Raw genomic sequence first — 15,885 nt, 5'->3', positions numbered from 1 at the left:
TAGTGCTTCACTCTAACTTTCCTCATCCACAAATCTTTAATCCTCGCTCAAATTAATGGGGAAATCGTTGCTTTCTCGATCCGAATCGCTCTTGCTGCTGGTGGCTCACATTATAAACAATGTGAGGATATGAGGAGCCCTACAACCCGTGACGTCACGCGCACATCCTCTGCTACTTCCGGTACAGGCAAGGCTTTTTTATTAGCGACCAAAAGTTGCTAACTTTATCGTCGATGTTCTTTACTAAATCCTTTCAGCAAAAATATGGCAATATCGCGAAATGATCAAGTATGACACATAGAATGGACCTGCTATCCCTGTTTAAATGAGAAAATCTCATTTCAGTAGGCCTTTATTATGCATGCGTTTTGTCCTAAAGGTAAATAACATTTACTGTTGGGGGCTGGGGAGCAAAGGGAATAGATTTGATTGGGTAATGCGTGTGAGAGAGTGCGTCCATCCAATCACCGACAGCGAGGGGCGGGGCTAAAGATTTCTAGGCAGCTCATGACGTCAGCAGCAAGCCGCAGTGGCGACAACAGCAAGCCGCAGTGGCGACAACAGCAGTCCGGTGGGGTCGGAAGAATCACGACGAGATGGTCGTCACCAGGGAATAGTAAGTGTGATATTGTCGTCGAAACATTGTGACATGTAATACGGCGTTTGGATTGTACGTAATGGGTTTGGTTTTGCGAGTTGGATAGTCGCTCGGAAAGTTTTCATGATGTGTGTAACACAGACACGAGGGAAGTCTGGGCTTGCCCGTCAACTACTAACTCTGTGGCCTACCGGCGTTAACAGCTGCTCTTATGTTATGTTTCTCAAACGGCCGTGTAAATTACACATTAACATCTCCGGTAACGGCTGTCGTCTTTTTTTTTTTTTTTTTTTAAACCGTTGAATATTATTCCTTCACTTCCGTGAAGTAAAACTTCATCTAACTTGAGCCAAACGTTAACTTCCGGTTTGCTAATGCTAACATAGCTTGCCATTTACTAGGCGTCAACCATCTTCTAGTGCCAGAGATGTGTTTTCGGGCATTAAGTGTAATTAAATACACTCTGTTTCCATTTTTTGAGTGACTAAACTTTTAAGTTTGTTAATGTCTCCATACAGTAAGTCAGGGGTCACCAAGCCTTTTGAAAGCAAGAGCTACTTCTTGGGTACTGATTAATACAAAGGGCTACCAGTTTGATACACACTTAAATAAATTGCCAGAAATAGCCAATTTGCTCAATTTGCCTTTTTAAATATATTTTATTATTAGTAATTAATGATATTTATCTTTGTGGAAACACTGATCATCTTAATGATTTCTCACAACAAATATATATAGAAACAGATAAATATCAATATGCAACACTTTATTTTTTATTTTTTCTCAAAGTGCACATTTTTCAAATTGAACATTTCCAAATGATCACTTCTAAAACAGTCTTGGTAAATCACAATATCCCATTTTCACTAGCTAGCCACTAACATTTTTTAACAAATCATGAACTACTTTGTACCATGTTTGTACAAACAATAACTCATGTAAAATACAAAAGTCAACTCTCAATTTTTAAATAAATCATGTCATACTTTGAACAGGACACCAGATCTGTAATCTGTTTCTTTGTCAGTTAGTGGGAATAGAATCGAATAGAAAGTACTTTATTGATCCCTGGGGCAAATTCAGCACCACAGTTCGCTCACAATAAACAATAATAATAAATAATATTTGACATATATTATATATATAATATATGAATAATATAAATATATTCTACATTTAAGTGCAGTCAAAAAGGAACATATGACCTCCTGTGTCGTTCCGTGTTACATTTTGGGAGTCTGAGCCTTCGACTGAACGTGCTCATTCTCACCGCAAAGTACGAGTGTAGTGGGTGGGAGGTGTTGTCCATAATGGCTAGGAGTTTTGCTAGACTTCTCCTCTCTGACACCACCGCCAGAGAGTCCAGATCCACTCCCACCACATTACTGGCCTTCTCTACCAGCTTGTCCAGTCTGTTTGTGTCCCTCACTCTCAGCCCGCTGCCCCAGCAGGCAACGTGTACAAGAAAGCGCTCGCCACCAGCGACTCGTAGAACATCTTTGTACAGCAGTTGAAGGATCCTAGCCTCCTGAGGAAGTAGAGGCGGCTCTGTCCCTTCTTGTAGAAGACCTCAGCGGGTTTTGACCCATTCAGCTTGTTGTCGATGTGTACACCGAGGTATTTATAATCCTCAACCATGTCCACATCAACCCCCCTGATAGAAACAGGGGTCGCCAGAGTACTCCTCCGCCTTTCCAGGTCCACAACCAACTCCTTGGTCTTCGTCACATTGAGCTGGAAGTGGTTCTTTTCACACCATGTGACAAAGTCCTCCACCAGTGCCCTGTATTCCTCATCATCACCATCCTCAATACACCCCACTATCGCAGAGTCATCAGAAAACTTCTGAAGGTGGCAGGACTCTGATTGATAGTGGAAATCGGTGGTGCAAATGGTGAAGAGGAAGGGGGAGAGGAATGTATTGCTGAAGCCTGGCATTGCTGTTAACTTGTGTGTTGTACTCTGGTGTGTAACTTGACACTGCAACTCTGAGTGAGTCTTGCAGATGTGCATCAGTGAGGTGTGTTCTGTGTTTGTTCTTGATGAAGTTCATGTCAGAAAAGGCTGATTCACAACGATATGTTGAACCAAACAGGTTCAAAGAATTTATTTAAACAAGTGAAGACTAAGTCTTTAAAATATTTTCTTGGATTTTCAAATTCTATTTGAGTTTTATCAATCTTAGAATTAAAAATGTCGAGCAAAGCGAGACCAGCTTGCTAGTAAATAAATAAAATTTTAAAAATAGAGGCAGTTCACTGGTAAGTGTTGCTATTTGAGCTATTTTTATAACAGGCCAGCGGGCTACTCATCTGGTCCTTACGGGCTACCTGGTGCCCACGGGCACCGCGTTGGTGACCCCTGCAGTAAGTAATGATGCTAGTTTAACAGTTAGCCCGGAGTCCTAAAGTTGGGACTAACACAACCCTTACAAACAAACAATAATATACATTTCAGTTATACACTGAAACGGCACAAAGATATTTATGATGAATGCCTGTAAAAAAAAAAATAATGCTTGATTTGATTCTACTAGTGCCTGGCGTTTTTTAAGATTAGTCCAATTTCGCAGGCAGTATATAAAGTACAACTGATAGTCACCCACACACGAGGTGTGGTCAAATTACCCTCTGCATTTGACCCATCCCCTTGTTCCACCCCCTGGGGGATGAGGGGAGCAATTAGCAGCAGCGTTGGCCATGCTTGGGAATCATTTTTGGTGATTTAATCCCCAATTCCAACCAAATTGATGCTGAGTGACCATTATTCATTACCATGAATTGATTAACATGGACCCTGATTTAAGCAAGTTGAAAAACTTAACCGGGTTAGGGCTGGGCAATATGGCCTTTTTTTAATATCTCGATATATTTAGGCCATATAGCGATGCACAATATATACCTCGATATTTTGCCTTGGCCTTGAATGAACACTTGATGCATATAATCACACCAGTATGAGGATTCTATGTGTCTACATGAAAACATTCTTGTTCATACTGCATTAATATATACTAATTTTAAACTTTCATGCAGAGAAGGAAATCACAACAAAGTCATTTGACCAAATCTGTATTTATTAAACAGTTATTAAGCAGTGGGACAAACACTCACGCCATTTCCAAAACAGAAAGTGCAAGATTGATTTTAAGTGTCAAATAAAAATGAGCTGCATGATAAGAAATCAAATAGTATTCATCCTTCGCTATGTGTAAGTTACTACGGACGTTTTTAAATTCGGTGCTGATCTGGAAGTGTTTGCCTCGGCATTTTGATGGTGTGGGCGTCTGGCACCGAATGGAGATGTTGACATGCGGAGTTTCAAACACTCTTCATTCTCTAGCGGGTGACTTTTCAAATGATGCTACATATTAGCAGTGATTCTACTTTTTATAGCAACGCTTCAGCACCACACTTGACAAAATACGGTTGTCTGTTCGACATATTCCCACTTGAAGCCGAACCACCGTCAGACGATGGACTCTGCTGTTTTTCATGGAAATTAATTATTCCTTCATTCGCAACTTCTTTCTCTCGTATTGCCACTCGCAAGGCTCCACTAGTATCACAGCTAACGTTACCCATGCTGCTACGTCTCTGCTCCGCGAGGGCGTATGACGTTGTATGTGACGTATGTAAGAAAGTGCGCTTATCTGTGAGAAGGAGAGACAGGAAAGAGCGAGAAGAGCCTGTAATGTAATGCCCGCAGCTAAAAGCAACTGCGTGAGAACGTATACTTGAATATCACGATATACTCTTTCTATATCGCACAGAGACAAAACCGCATTATATCGTGTATATCAATATATCGCGCAGCCCTAATTTGGGTGTTACCATTTAGTGGTCAATTGTACGGAATATGTACTGTAATGTGCAATCTACTAATCTCTAAAAATTCTCAATCAATCAATCAAAGTGCCAAGCAGGGAGGTAATGAATGGGTCCCGTTTTTATAGTCTTTGGGATGACTCACGACCTACCGATCTCGGGGCGGACACTCTAACCACAAGGACACTATGTATTTTTAGTTGAATTACTGCCCGAACTCCACAAACACACAATGTTATTACTCACGCCCAATGATTCATAAATATAAAAACTATTTTCTGATGGTAAAACAACGTTTCCCAAATATATAAAAAAATGTTTGTTTACAAGTTTAAAATGTTTGGCAGTGAAAAGCGGCCCCGAAAGGGACAAGCGGTAGTAATTGGATGGATGGATGGATGAAATGATTCCACCCTGCGTGATCCGCACACTTGCACTGAGAGAACCCGTAATTCGTACTCTACAATGACGGGTGGTGCTGCTGTGTGAATTTAAGGCCGTCAGGGCTACTGTTATTTTGCGCATGAGACCGTCCGCCAAACTTAACAAAGAAGAAGCAGGGTGGGGAGTAAAATGGTGGACAGGCGAGAGGGTAAACAAGTTTAACCTGTAAGTTTCCCCTCTCGTCTGTCCGCCATTGTGCTGCCCACCCTGCTTCTTCTTCTTTATTTTTGGCAGATGGCACCATGCACAAATAACAGTAGCACTGACGGACTTAAATTGTAGTCAACAGCACCACCTATCATCGTAGAGTGAAAAATATGTGTGTTCTCAGTGCGATTGTGTGGACTATTACTGACATTAGTTTAACTCGTAGAAAATTGTTTCTACCTGCAAATCGTTTTTTTTCTGCAGAAATGTTATGTTTTTTTTTTTACTTGGGAATCGTGTTTTTATTGGCTGAAAATTCTCTTTTTTTACTTGGCAATTATTTTTGTGTTTGTGGAGTTTTTGGTTGCACTTTTACTACACATTTGTCAGTCACTATATGCGCACCCCCTTGTTTTTTAAATGCAACAGCTTAGTCAGTATAAATGCACCCTCTTTGTTTTTTAAATGCAAAAGCTTAGTACACAAAAGTTGTTGTTTGGGCACTTTGTTGCCCTTAAAGCAGTGGTCTACATCCTGTTTGGCACCACAGACAAGTAATTTAAATAACAAATAGGTAGGGGGCATTTGTGTTGGTGTCAAATCCCACATGTATTTGAAATGCATAGCCCCATCCATCCATTTTCTTCTGCTTATCCCTCTCGGAGTCACGGAGCACGATCAAAAATTTTGACTGTATGCTATTAATTCTTTTAAGCCAACTGATGGACAATCAAAGGAATAGTTGGCCATTCTAGCTGAATAGCTGGCTGTGCATGTCGTAGTGAGACTGACAGAAAAAAAACTCAGGTAGAGAAGTGTCTTGTAAACAAAGCTGGGCTTGGTCAGATGTTAATCAATGTTTTGAAATTGAGATAAATCAACTCTCGGTGTACCACAGCCTCTTGCTGCCCTAGGACAGCTGCCGCCAAACCAACCTATAGGAACATGCCAGTAAATGATGTAAATATCACTGCTAAATGGAAGCGGATCAATTTCAGAGGTCCAGTGAAGCAATATTAGCCGGCTAAAGCAAATGCTAATAGTCTATGTAAACTTGCATTAACGTGACTCAACACTGACATCAAACAAATGTAAACAACAGCAAAAAATGTAAACCCATATTCTTCTTCCTCCTTTTCATGTCTTTGCAATTCACCTAAGTCTAACACCACAAAACACCACTGTGGGCATCTGTTGCCATGTTAACAATTTGCATCATTGGTGGCCAAAGGGCGTACGTCAATGAAGCTTAGAGCCTGGTACAGTATTTGCTTACTCGTAGTCAGTGCATTGTAAAGGACTGAACCAAATCGTACAGTATTTAAAAGGTATTCTTGACTGTGTGACAGGTGAACTTCTGCAGTGTGAGATGGAATTTTAAGACTTTTTAAATTGTGCAGTTTATGTCCAGCTTCACACCCAGTCAGGTCATATTAATTATTACCAAAATACATAAATATCTAATGTAAGTGATAATCAGAATGTGTCTGTAGTCCTTGGCAGCCATAGTAGTGCTGTGCGATATTTAAACCACAAAAATGTCTATTGTATGATACAATCCTCTTGAATATATCATACCTTTTGCGTCTAGGCTACTTTGCGTTAACATTTTCACATCACTTGAAATAACTTACTGGCGAGAGCATGCATATCAACAGCATGGGACATACGGTAAATACAATGTAAGCCAAACAGGAATTAGTGCCGGAAAGAGGAACTCCTTTTGTTTAGATTTTTTAAAAAGTCAGACGCCAACTAAAAAAAAATCTGCAAAACACACAGCTAAAGAGTTGTTGCTAGTGACTTGAACAGATCTGTTCTGTCACCTGAAAACAGGACATCAAAAACCATACAGAGACAGTGTTAAAATGCAGTAATACGAACGTCAACTCAAAACTACAAAGTGATGAAAATAAAAACACACTAGACGAGCTGAGCAAAAATAGTTGTCCAAAGGCACCTTCAATGTCAAGCAGGCACTAAGGAATAAGAGATTCCATCTCAAAATTCATGTTGACATGACAAAAGTATTCAAAGAAGGGCTGGGGCTTTATTTTAAAGTATAATAACTATTAAGGTATAATAACTAAGTTATTTTTTTTGTGTGTTTAACAATATTTTCCTTTTTATATATTAAAATAAGATGTTTTACAAATAATGCGAGAAAAGGTAAGCAACATTGACATTCATTTTGTGTGCGTATGTAATTTTAAGAAAAAATACTATATGGTCATATATTGTTATCATGACACAAAATTACCTATATCTGAATATATTTTCGTCCATATTGAACAGCATCATGTCACAGTAGAGCTGGGTGGTATACCGGTGTTATAGTTAATACCGGTATATTTTAAAAAACGGTATATATTTGAGACAATACCGCCATACTGGTATCTTTTGGTGTGCCTTTGTTACGGCCATTACTGGCTAGTGTGGCGTACCCCCGCCAGGGTGTTCAGCAGGCACTGTAGCTGAGGAATTATCCAGCGAGTGGGAAGTATCTTTGTCGATACGATTTCAAAATACAGTTATATATCGCATACAGCGATACAACCTAAAAACACTGGGATATGAGTTTTGGTCCATAACGCCCAGCCTTATGTCACAGTAATGATTTGTTGTTATCAGTATGTGGCCCTTTGTGTTAAACTGCAAAATACAGGCTCACTATGGGGTGTCGGTGGTACCCAAAAATGTCCTCATATTCATTATTTGTTGTGAGCACAGCTTACTAAACTCTAAAGGAAAAGTAAACTGTTAATTAAGTTTAACCCAGCAGAACTTTATAAGAATGCTGGCAGAAAAAAAATGTGTGTGTGTGTGTGTGTGTGTGTGTGTGTGTGTGTATGTGTATATATATATATATATACATATACATACATTTTTTTAATCCCAAACTAAGACCCTTTCAAGTTTTCCATTTGTTTCAGTAAGGTTCCTGACATGCTGCTGAAGTAAACATTGTGTCCAACTGAGCATTAATGTCTTTACTTAAGAAAACTGGTAATTGCATTTGTTAGAACATGTTGGAACTGACAATTTGACAGTCTATTTGCAGCCTCCATTGCTTTTTTGTACTGTTCAGTAATGATGTTGAGATGTTTGTAAGACTATAAGAACTCATTGTCATCTTTCTCTCTCTTTGTTTGACCAGCCGTGTGGTTTTACCCTGTAGTGTTGAAGAGGTGAGTAATGTTTTTACTTTGTTAAAAGCAGTGCTAAACCTTTTTATTCAGAAAGTAATATGATTGCCAACAATTTCTGTTTTTTAACCTGTTTTTTTGTTTTCATTGACTGTTTTGTCTCACCCACTCTGTTTTTCTTTACTTTTTACTTTGTAGCACTTTGAGATCCTGTTTGATAAAAAAGTGCTTTAGAAATTAGTGTATTAATATTATTAAAAGTAGTTCTGTGATTTTCCACATTTGTTTTCTTAACCCACTGAAATTGGGATCTTTTTAGTTATTTGCTAACGTCTTACATGACCTTATCTATAAACTGTTCAATTATTCAATGAATTACCCTCAGTTATTTGATGTTTGAGCTAAAAATATATGACCAATTATACTATACCGGAACTTCCAGGTCAATTTTTTTTTTAATCCAACATACTGCCTCAATATCTAAAAAAATCAGTTTTACTGCTGTTGTTGACATATTTTAGTGACTGTGTTACAGTATCAAGTGGGACAGTTGTTCTCAGTGGCAGAAGCAAGTAAAAATGAGACGGGTGGTGGCGAAGGGATTGAGGTCCTGAAGAATGAGCCATATGTGGAAAATAATGAAAAAGGACAGTATACACACAAAATCTACCACCTGAAGAGGTTTGTGTCACTGTAGATGTTTTTCTTTTCAATGTAATTGCACTATGGTACCAGGTAGTGGCAGTATTGTCATTGTTGATAATAAGTAGAGCTTTATTGCAAGTACTTACACCTAATGTATCTCTTTATCCCCCACCACGTGACTCCACAGTAAAGTTCCAGGGTTTGTAAAGCTCTTTGCACCAGAAGGTGCTTTGATATTTCATGAAAAAGCTTGGAATGCTTACCCCTACTGCAGAACAAGTGAGTCATCTTTCTATCATTGTTTCCGTTAGGCTTTCCATAATTTCTAACATCTGAATTTTATGTCACTGTGTTCAATATGTTTCATAGCTAACATGTTTTTCTTTTTTGTCTTTATACCTATGCTTGGCCAGTTGTGACGGTAGGTATCCTTTTTTTGTTTTTTATTTATTAATCCCTTAATGCCTCCCTCAGAGGGCCGCCTGTAACTGTGAATAATATATGAATATAAATGTATAAGGACTCCCCTTATCATACTGTCACACAATTGCCTTTGTATTTTATTATTTTATATATTTTTAATGTACACTAAAACAATCTGCAGTTTTTGTGGTAAACAAACTGGAAGCTCAGCTGCCAGAATTTTACCATAAAATTTGTTAAGATTTTCCCACAGCATATTACTATATATGGGAAAACAGTTCCGCTGTTTTTACGGTATAATTCTGATAACTGAGCTGCCATTTTATTCAACCGTAAAACAACGGTTGTTTTTCTTTTTTTTTTCACATTGTATTCATGATAATAGAAAAACAACACCATTGTTTTTGTTTTAATGTACAGTAAAATTGTAATTTTTACAGTGTACAATTTGATGGATTTTTTTCTTCAAAGTCAAGCAGATATTTAAGTATTTATTTTATTAACAAAAATGTTTGTTGTATACTATTTGTTGCATTATTAGAAAATAAAGTATTCTCTACATGTATTTTTTCTGTCAAAATGTAGATAGAAACTTTGTAGATGGTACTTTTATTGAGGCATATTATGTCCAAGCTTTCACGGGCGCCACATAAAATGATGTGGCAGGTCAGATCTGAGCCCTGGCCTCAGAGTTTCATGAACCTTTTTAATAGGTGAAGATTCACTGCATTCTAATGAAGTGTCGTATTTTTTGCAGAATGAGTATATGAAAGAAAATTTCTTTATCAAGATCGAGACATGGCATAAACCAGATCTTGGAACACAAGAAAATGTAAGAACCTGTTCATGACATAAAAATAATACTCTGCATCTTAATCTGTGTTTTTAGTCAAACATTTTATTTGCATGTTTATATTTCAGGTGCACAAACTAGACCGTTCTGCGTGGAAGGAAGTGACTGTTGTGCCCATTGACATTGCAGACAACAGCCAGGTTTCCTCTGCTGTGAGTAGAAGTTCATTGGACCTCAATTAAAAGTTAAAAACACACTTTGGCGCCTTCATGTGGACAAACCTTTTCATTGCATGCTCATTGTAACACTTTATATAGCAATAAACATGGTTTTATGTTTTTCAAAGGCAAATGTTAGTTTTTTTGATGGATTTATTTGCTCGATTGTGTTAATGTTGCTTTAAAAAAATTTTGAAGCTATACTTTAACTACATTGATTTATTTTCTTTTTATGAGCTTCCATGTAGAACTGTTTACTCAGAAAAGGAAATATTCAATGTATAATTAAAACACAATTGTGCTCGATTAGTATTGGATAATTTGTGTAGAATGTGGTCCATTTTCTCCCGCTTGTCCCTTACGGGGTCGAGGTGGGGGCTGGAGTCTATCTCCGCTGCATGCGGGCGGAAGTCGGGGTACACCCTGGATTAGTCGCCACCTCATTGCCGGGCCAACACAGATAGACAGAAAACATTCACACACTAGGGCCAATTTAGTGTTGCCATCCATGTTTTTGGAGGTGGAAGGAAGCCAGAGTACCCGAAGGGAACCCTTGCAGTCACGGGGAGAACATGCAAACTCCACACAGAAAGATCCTGAGCCCAGGATCGAACCCTGGACCTTTTGTATTGTGAGGCAGATGCACTAACCCCTCTACCATTGTAATGCCGATTATTTCCTTTCAAAGCCGATCCACTCCGATACTTGATTTTTATATGATGCCTTAACTATCGGAGGTGGCTAGCAGCTTACTGCGTTTATCGATACACTGTAAAGTCAGTAATCATCATCTCCATTGTGGAAAATAAAAATTTCTTAGAGGACAAGGCTAATAAACATGTAACACACCGACTGAGAGCAAGCACGAGCAGACAAGAAGGTATGCTAATTGCTAAAATAGTTTGAAGCAACACAACATACGTGCATAGTAAACTTAAAGAAGTGTAGATGGAACTGTGTTACAGCAGAAAGTAAGCAAGATATGGCAAGTTTATTTATAGAACAACATTTTTACAGAAAGCAATTGAAAGTTCTTGAAAATAACAGAGAAAAATGGCAATCATAAAAAAATGACCAAAAAATATATATATATAATTATAAAAATAATAATTTCAATTTGAAAATACAATCATAATTCAAAATCAATCAAATAGTGTAGAAAAATACTTTGTCATAAGCACGATTTAATAAAAAGAACATTGAGGCCTGTCTCACATCTTCTGGAAGACTTTTGTTATTGATTTAATGTGGCTGTAAAATTTCAAGCTGATTTTAACAGAGAATTAACTAGTAGATTATTAAGAGTTTAGAGAGAATAATATGACTGCAATTGAGCATCGGTACCCTGTGTTGCGGCCAGGTGAACACGTAAGGTGAGGGTGGATCGATACATACTGTATGTAGTGTCGATATTAAGAGCAGTATAAGTATATGATCAATACTAGTTTGGTTAGATTAATATTTTTATTTAAAAAAATGTTATTTCACAGTCATTTTTGTTATTGTTTACAAATTCTGGTACCAAATGATTTAGATTAGTAGATGGTGGTTTGTCTTTTGTTTTATTTTGCATTGTTGACTTTCTTCATCTCAAAATAAGGAAATAGTTTAAATATGGTGTTATTGTTACACTGTCAATAGCCCTCACTATAAAGACATCACACATTTTACAGTTAATACTTGTAATCGGTAACTCAGAGCATAAAACCCTGATTGAAGTGACCCTAGATTAAACGTAGGTTATTTTGAGGGGCAGATTGTAAATTTTTCTATAATTGCTGCAGCAAGAAAAAAAATCAATCTCCCTAAGATATTGTTACACATTATTGCTGTTATTTAACGTCACATTGCCTCATTTTATTTTGGCTGTGTGTGTGTGTGCATGTGCGCATATGTGTTTGTTTGCCCTGTGAAGTTAACGAGGCAGACATGTTTGCCTTTCCGGAGGAGAGTGTTGTGTCTGAGGGCCCTATCAGCCACTAGCCTCGGGCATGGTTTCAGGGCTTGGGACGTACTGCCGGCACCGATGAGTTTGTTAGAGTAATTACAGCTTGCAGTTCTTCATATGGCAGAACTAGACAAACACGCGCAGACTTGGGCTCCAACACTCTGGTTTTTACTTGAGTTGCTCCTTTTTGTTTGCCATGGCACATCGATTCACAGACCTCATTAGCGCAGCACACTGCATTGTTATATGACTCAAGCTCCCAGCATTAAAACAGTCAAATTAGCAGTGTGTGCCTGTGCTCTATATTCTTGTGTGTGCCACACATTTTGCACCCTCCTGTTTGCTGATAGTCCTGAAAAATAGCTTTTAGCTGCAGGCACACCATTATTTATTTAAAATTGCTGGGCCTGAGCGATTGATAAATTCAAACCCATTTGATTTATTCAAGTTCCTACTGTATATTTCTTGCCCATTTCATACCGTTACGTATATGCTGTGTATGCTCGGTAATTCTCATATTTAGTACATGATGGGCAATACAGGGGTTATGACAGCTATGATGATTGCATCACTGAATTGGACCATGTCTTTCCACATGTCCTTCACATGTCAATAAAGCTATGGTGACAAACTTCTCTGCTCTATTTTTTTCACTTTGTTTGTATGATAACCATATAAATACCAATTTCAAAATAACTTGTTTAAGCCTGTTGAGGTTAAGGTATGTTTGTTGTTAATACATATTGTGTGCTTTATTAATTGTCACCTAGGATTACAAGCCAGATGAAGACCCCACCATGTTCAAGTCTGTTAAGACAGGAAGAGGACAACTTGGGCCTAACTGGAAGGTATTTGTGTTAACATTACATTAATATTGGACTTTTCTTGAATTTTGTACCATGTGTCTTACTTTTGCATTACCACCTTTAGCAGGGGTCCCCAAACTTTTTGACCCGGGGGCCGCATTGGGTTTAAACAGGGGTCACTAAACTTTTTGAAACCAAGAGCTACTTCTTGGGTACTGATTAATGCGAAGGGTTACCAGTTTGATACACACTTAAATAAATTGCCAGAAATAGCCGATTTGCTCAATTTACCTTTAACTATGTTATTATTAATAATTAATGATATTTATCTTTTGTGGAAACACTGATCATCTTAATGATTTCTCACAATAAATATATATAAAAAACTGATTATCAATATGCAACACTTTATTTTTATATTTTCTCTAACTGCACATTTTTCAAATTGAACATTTTCAAATGATCACTTCTAAGACAGTCTTGTGAAATCACAATATCACATTTTAACTAGCTAGTCACTAACATTTTTTAACAAATCATGAATTAATTTGCACCATGTTTGTACAAAAAATAACTCATGTAAAATACAAAAGTCAACTCTCAAATTTTTAAATAAATCATGTCACACTTTGAAATAGACACCAAATCTGTTTCTTTGTCAGTTAGTGGGAAGCCTGGCATTGCATGCTGTTAACTAGTGTGTTGTAAATGGTGTGTAACTTGACACTGCAACTCTGAGCGAGTCATGCAGATGTGCATCATGAGGCGTGTTCTGTGTTTGTTCTTGATGAAGTTCATGTCAAAAGAGGCTGATTCACAAAGATAAGTTGAACCAAACAGGCTTGCAACCTTCATAGCTGCTGCACATACACCACTGTACTTTTCTGTGTCAACAAGGCACCAAAAGTTTGGTGCAGCTTGGTGGGCTTTACATTTTAAATTGTCAGGAAAGAAGAGGAAGGAATTTAAAAGGTAAAAAGGTATGTGTTTTAAAAATCCTAAAATAATTTTTAAGGTTGTATTTTTCCTCTAAAATTGTCTTTCTGAAAGTTATAAGAAGCAAAGTAAAAAAATAAATGAATTTATTTAAATAAGTAAAGACCAAGTCTTTAAAACATTTTCTTGGATTTTCAAATTCTATTTGGAATTTATCTCTTTTAGAATTAAAAATGTCAAGCAAAGCGAGACCATCTTGCTAGTAAATAAATACAATTTTTAAAGTAGAGGCAGCTCACTGGTAAGTACTGCTATTTGAGCTATATTTAGAACAGGCCAGCGGGCGACTCATCTGGTCCTTACGGGATACCTGGTGCCCGTGGGCACCGCGTTGGTGAGCCCTGGGTTAAAATAATTTGGCCGGCGGCCAGGCTGAAGAAAAGTGGTAGAAAATGGATTAGAAAGGACAGAGTTAAAAAAAAAAATTAACTTGGGACTTCCCGCGGGCCAGATCTCGAACGCTGGCGGGCTGGATCTGGCCCGCGGGCCGTAGTTTGGGGACCACTGACCTTTAGAGTCAAGGCTGGTATTAGTAGTATCATTAAAAATGTCCTCATTCTTTCCAAATTAAAGGTTGAAAAACACCCCGAAACAGATTGGGCTCAGTGTTCAGCGCCCCCAACAATATTAAATTATATTTTTGTTATCTCCTAATAATGATCAGTTTAATACGCTCAACTAAAAAAAGCCTGACAAAAGCTGTATTTCGTTGACATCATTTGGTGTCTAATTTATAAACGCCAAAAATTGTACTTGAAAATTGCATACAGCATCTTTGTGATCTAGTCAAAACCACTTGGCAAGACATTACTCTACCCGTACCAGCACGCAAACTATAAGGATTTCATACACGCGTTTTGGAGGCAGTAAGAACTGAGGACTTAAGTGAAGTGATGAAGTGGAGCCAGATGACTCACACATGTCATACAACTTTGTATCAAACATTAATTATGCTTCTTCTTTATCACAAAACCAGCCGTATTGTTTGTGGCCTTACAAAATTAATCATACTTTTATTTCCATATCATTTTTCATGTAAAGTTCATACTAAAGTATGGTATTGTAACTTTCCTTTCAATTTTAGGAGATAAACGGAAACTCATTTGTTAAAGGAATCTGTCCATGAAAAGATCATATCCGATGAGGAATACCCAACATTACATTAAACGGCATGAATTTTAAAAGTTATGGAGATCAAATCATCAGGGATTTTATTTAGGGCTATCAAAATGAACGAGTTAACTCAGGGGTTTAATCACAAAATTTTCTCGCATTAATCATGGATACACTTAATCTTGCGATTTATTTAACCTTAGAAGGCTTTTTTTTTTTTTACCTTAACTTCTATATGGTCACTGATCAAATCAATGCATTTGTCAGTAGAAAAAGGAGTGAGGAGACTCCGACTGGTGTGCTCGCTGGCAAATTTCACTCTAAAATACACCCTGAAAGGACTTTAGATAAAACATAAAATTTTGTGCAAGTAAATGACATGCCTTTTAAGTAAAACGTTAAATGTTCCTGAATGACATTCTGACCGTAAAATTGCATTTGTAAAATTTGCACAAATATTAGGGTCTTTTTCTTAAGGTAATTGCAATCATGCAAGTGAGTGATTACTTGAGATTAATCAAAATAACAAAATATTATTTAATTAAAACAACCATTTGACAGCCATAATTTTATCACAATGTGGTCGTTATAAAGCCTAATCACAATGCACAGGAAAGTTGTCATAATGAATAAAAACCGTGTCATGATCAGTAATTTATGTTTAAACATTATCGCAAGGTTGATAACCACAGATTGTATTCGGATTATTTTGACTGAGATGTGAGTGAATGGGAAGGTTGAAAGATGTACAAAAAACAAACATTTTAGGAATACTGTCATA

At 37.4% G+C, this 15,885-nt stretch overlaps 1 protein-coding gene across 1 annotated transcript in view; it reads left to right on the top strand.

Annotated features, from left to right (window-relative positions):
* Nucleotides 1-505: 505 nt before the first annotated feature.
* Nucleotides 506-15,885, top strand: part of LOC133556627 (phosphatidylinositol transfer protein beta isoform-like) — a 31,700-nt gene continuing 16,320 nt past the window's right edge. Inside the window, exons 1-8 of the mRNA XM_061906742.1 lie at nucleotides 506-616; nucleotides 8,174-8,204; nucleotides 8,698-8,843; nucleotides 8,995-9,086; nucleotides 9,221-9,228; nucleotides 9,988-10,062; nucleotides 10,152-10,235; nucleotides 12,960-13,037. Of these exons, the coding sequence (XP_061762726.1) occupies nucleotides 597-616; nucleotides 8,174-8,204; nucleotides 8,698-8,843; nucleotides 8,995-9,086; nucleotides 9,221-9,228; nucleotides 9,988-10,062; nucleotides 10,152-10,235; nucleotides 12,960-13,037 (534 nt within the window). The 5' untranslated portion in view covers nucleotides 506-596. The remainder of the gene's footprint in view (nucleotides 617-8,173; nucleotides 8,205-8,697; nucleotides 8,844-8,994; nucleotides 9,087-9,220; nucleotides 9,229-9,987; nucleotides 10,063-10,151; nucleotides 10,236-12,959; nucleotides 13,038-15,885) is intronic.

This window comes from Nerophis ophidion, linkage group LG07 (genome assembly GCF_033978795.1).
Source record: "Nerophis ophidion isolate RoL-2023_Sa linkage group LG07, RoL_Noph_v1.0, whole genome shotgun sequence".
Classification (NCBI taxonomy): domain Eukaryota; kingdom Metazoa; phylum Chordata; class Actinopteri; order Syngnathiformes; family Syngnathidae; genus Nerophis; species Nerophis ophidion.
This window is presented reverse-complemented; position numbering and strand designations above follow the sequence as displayed.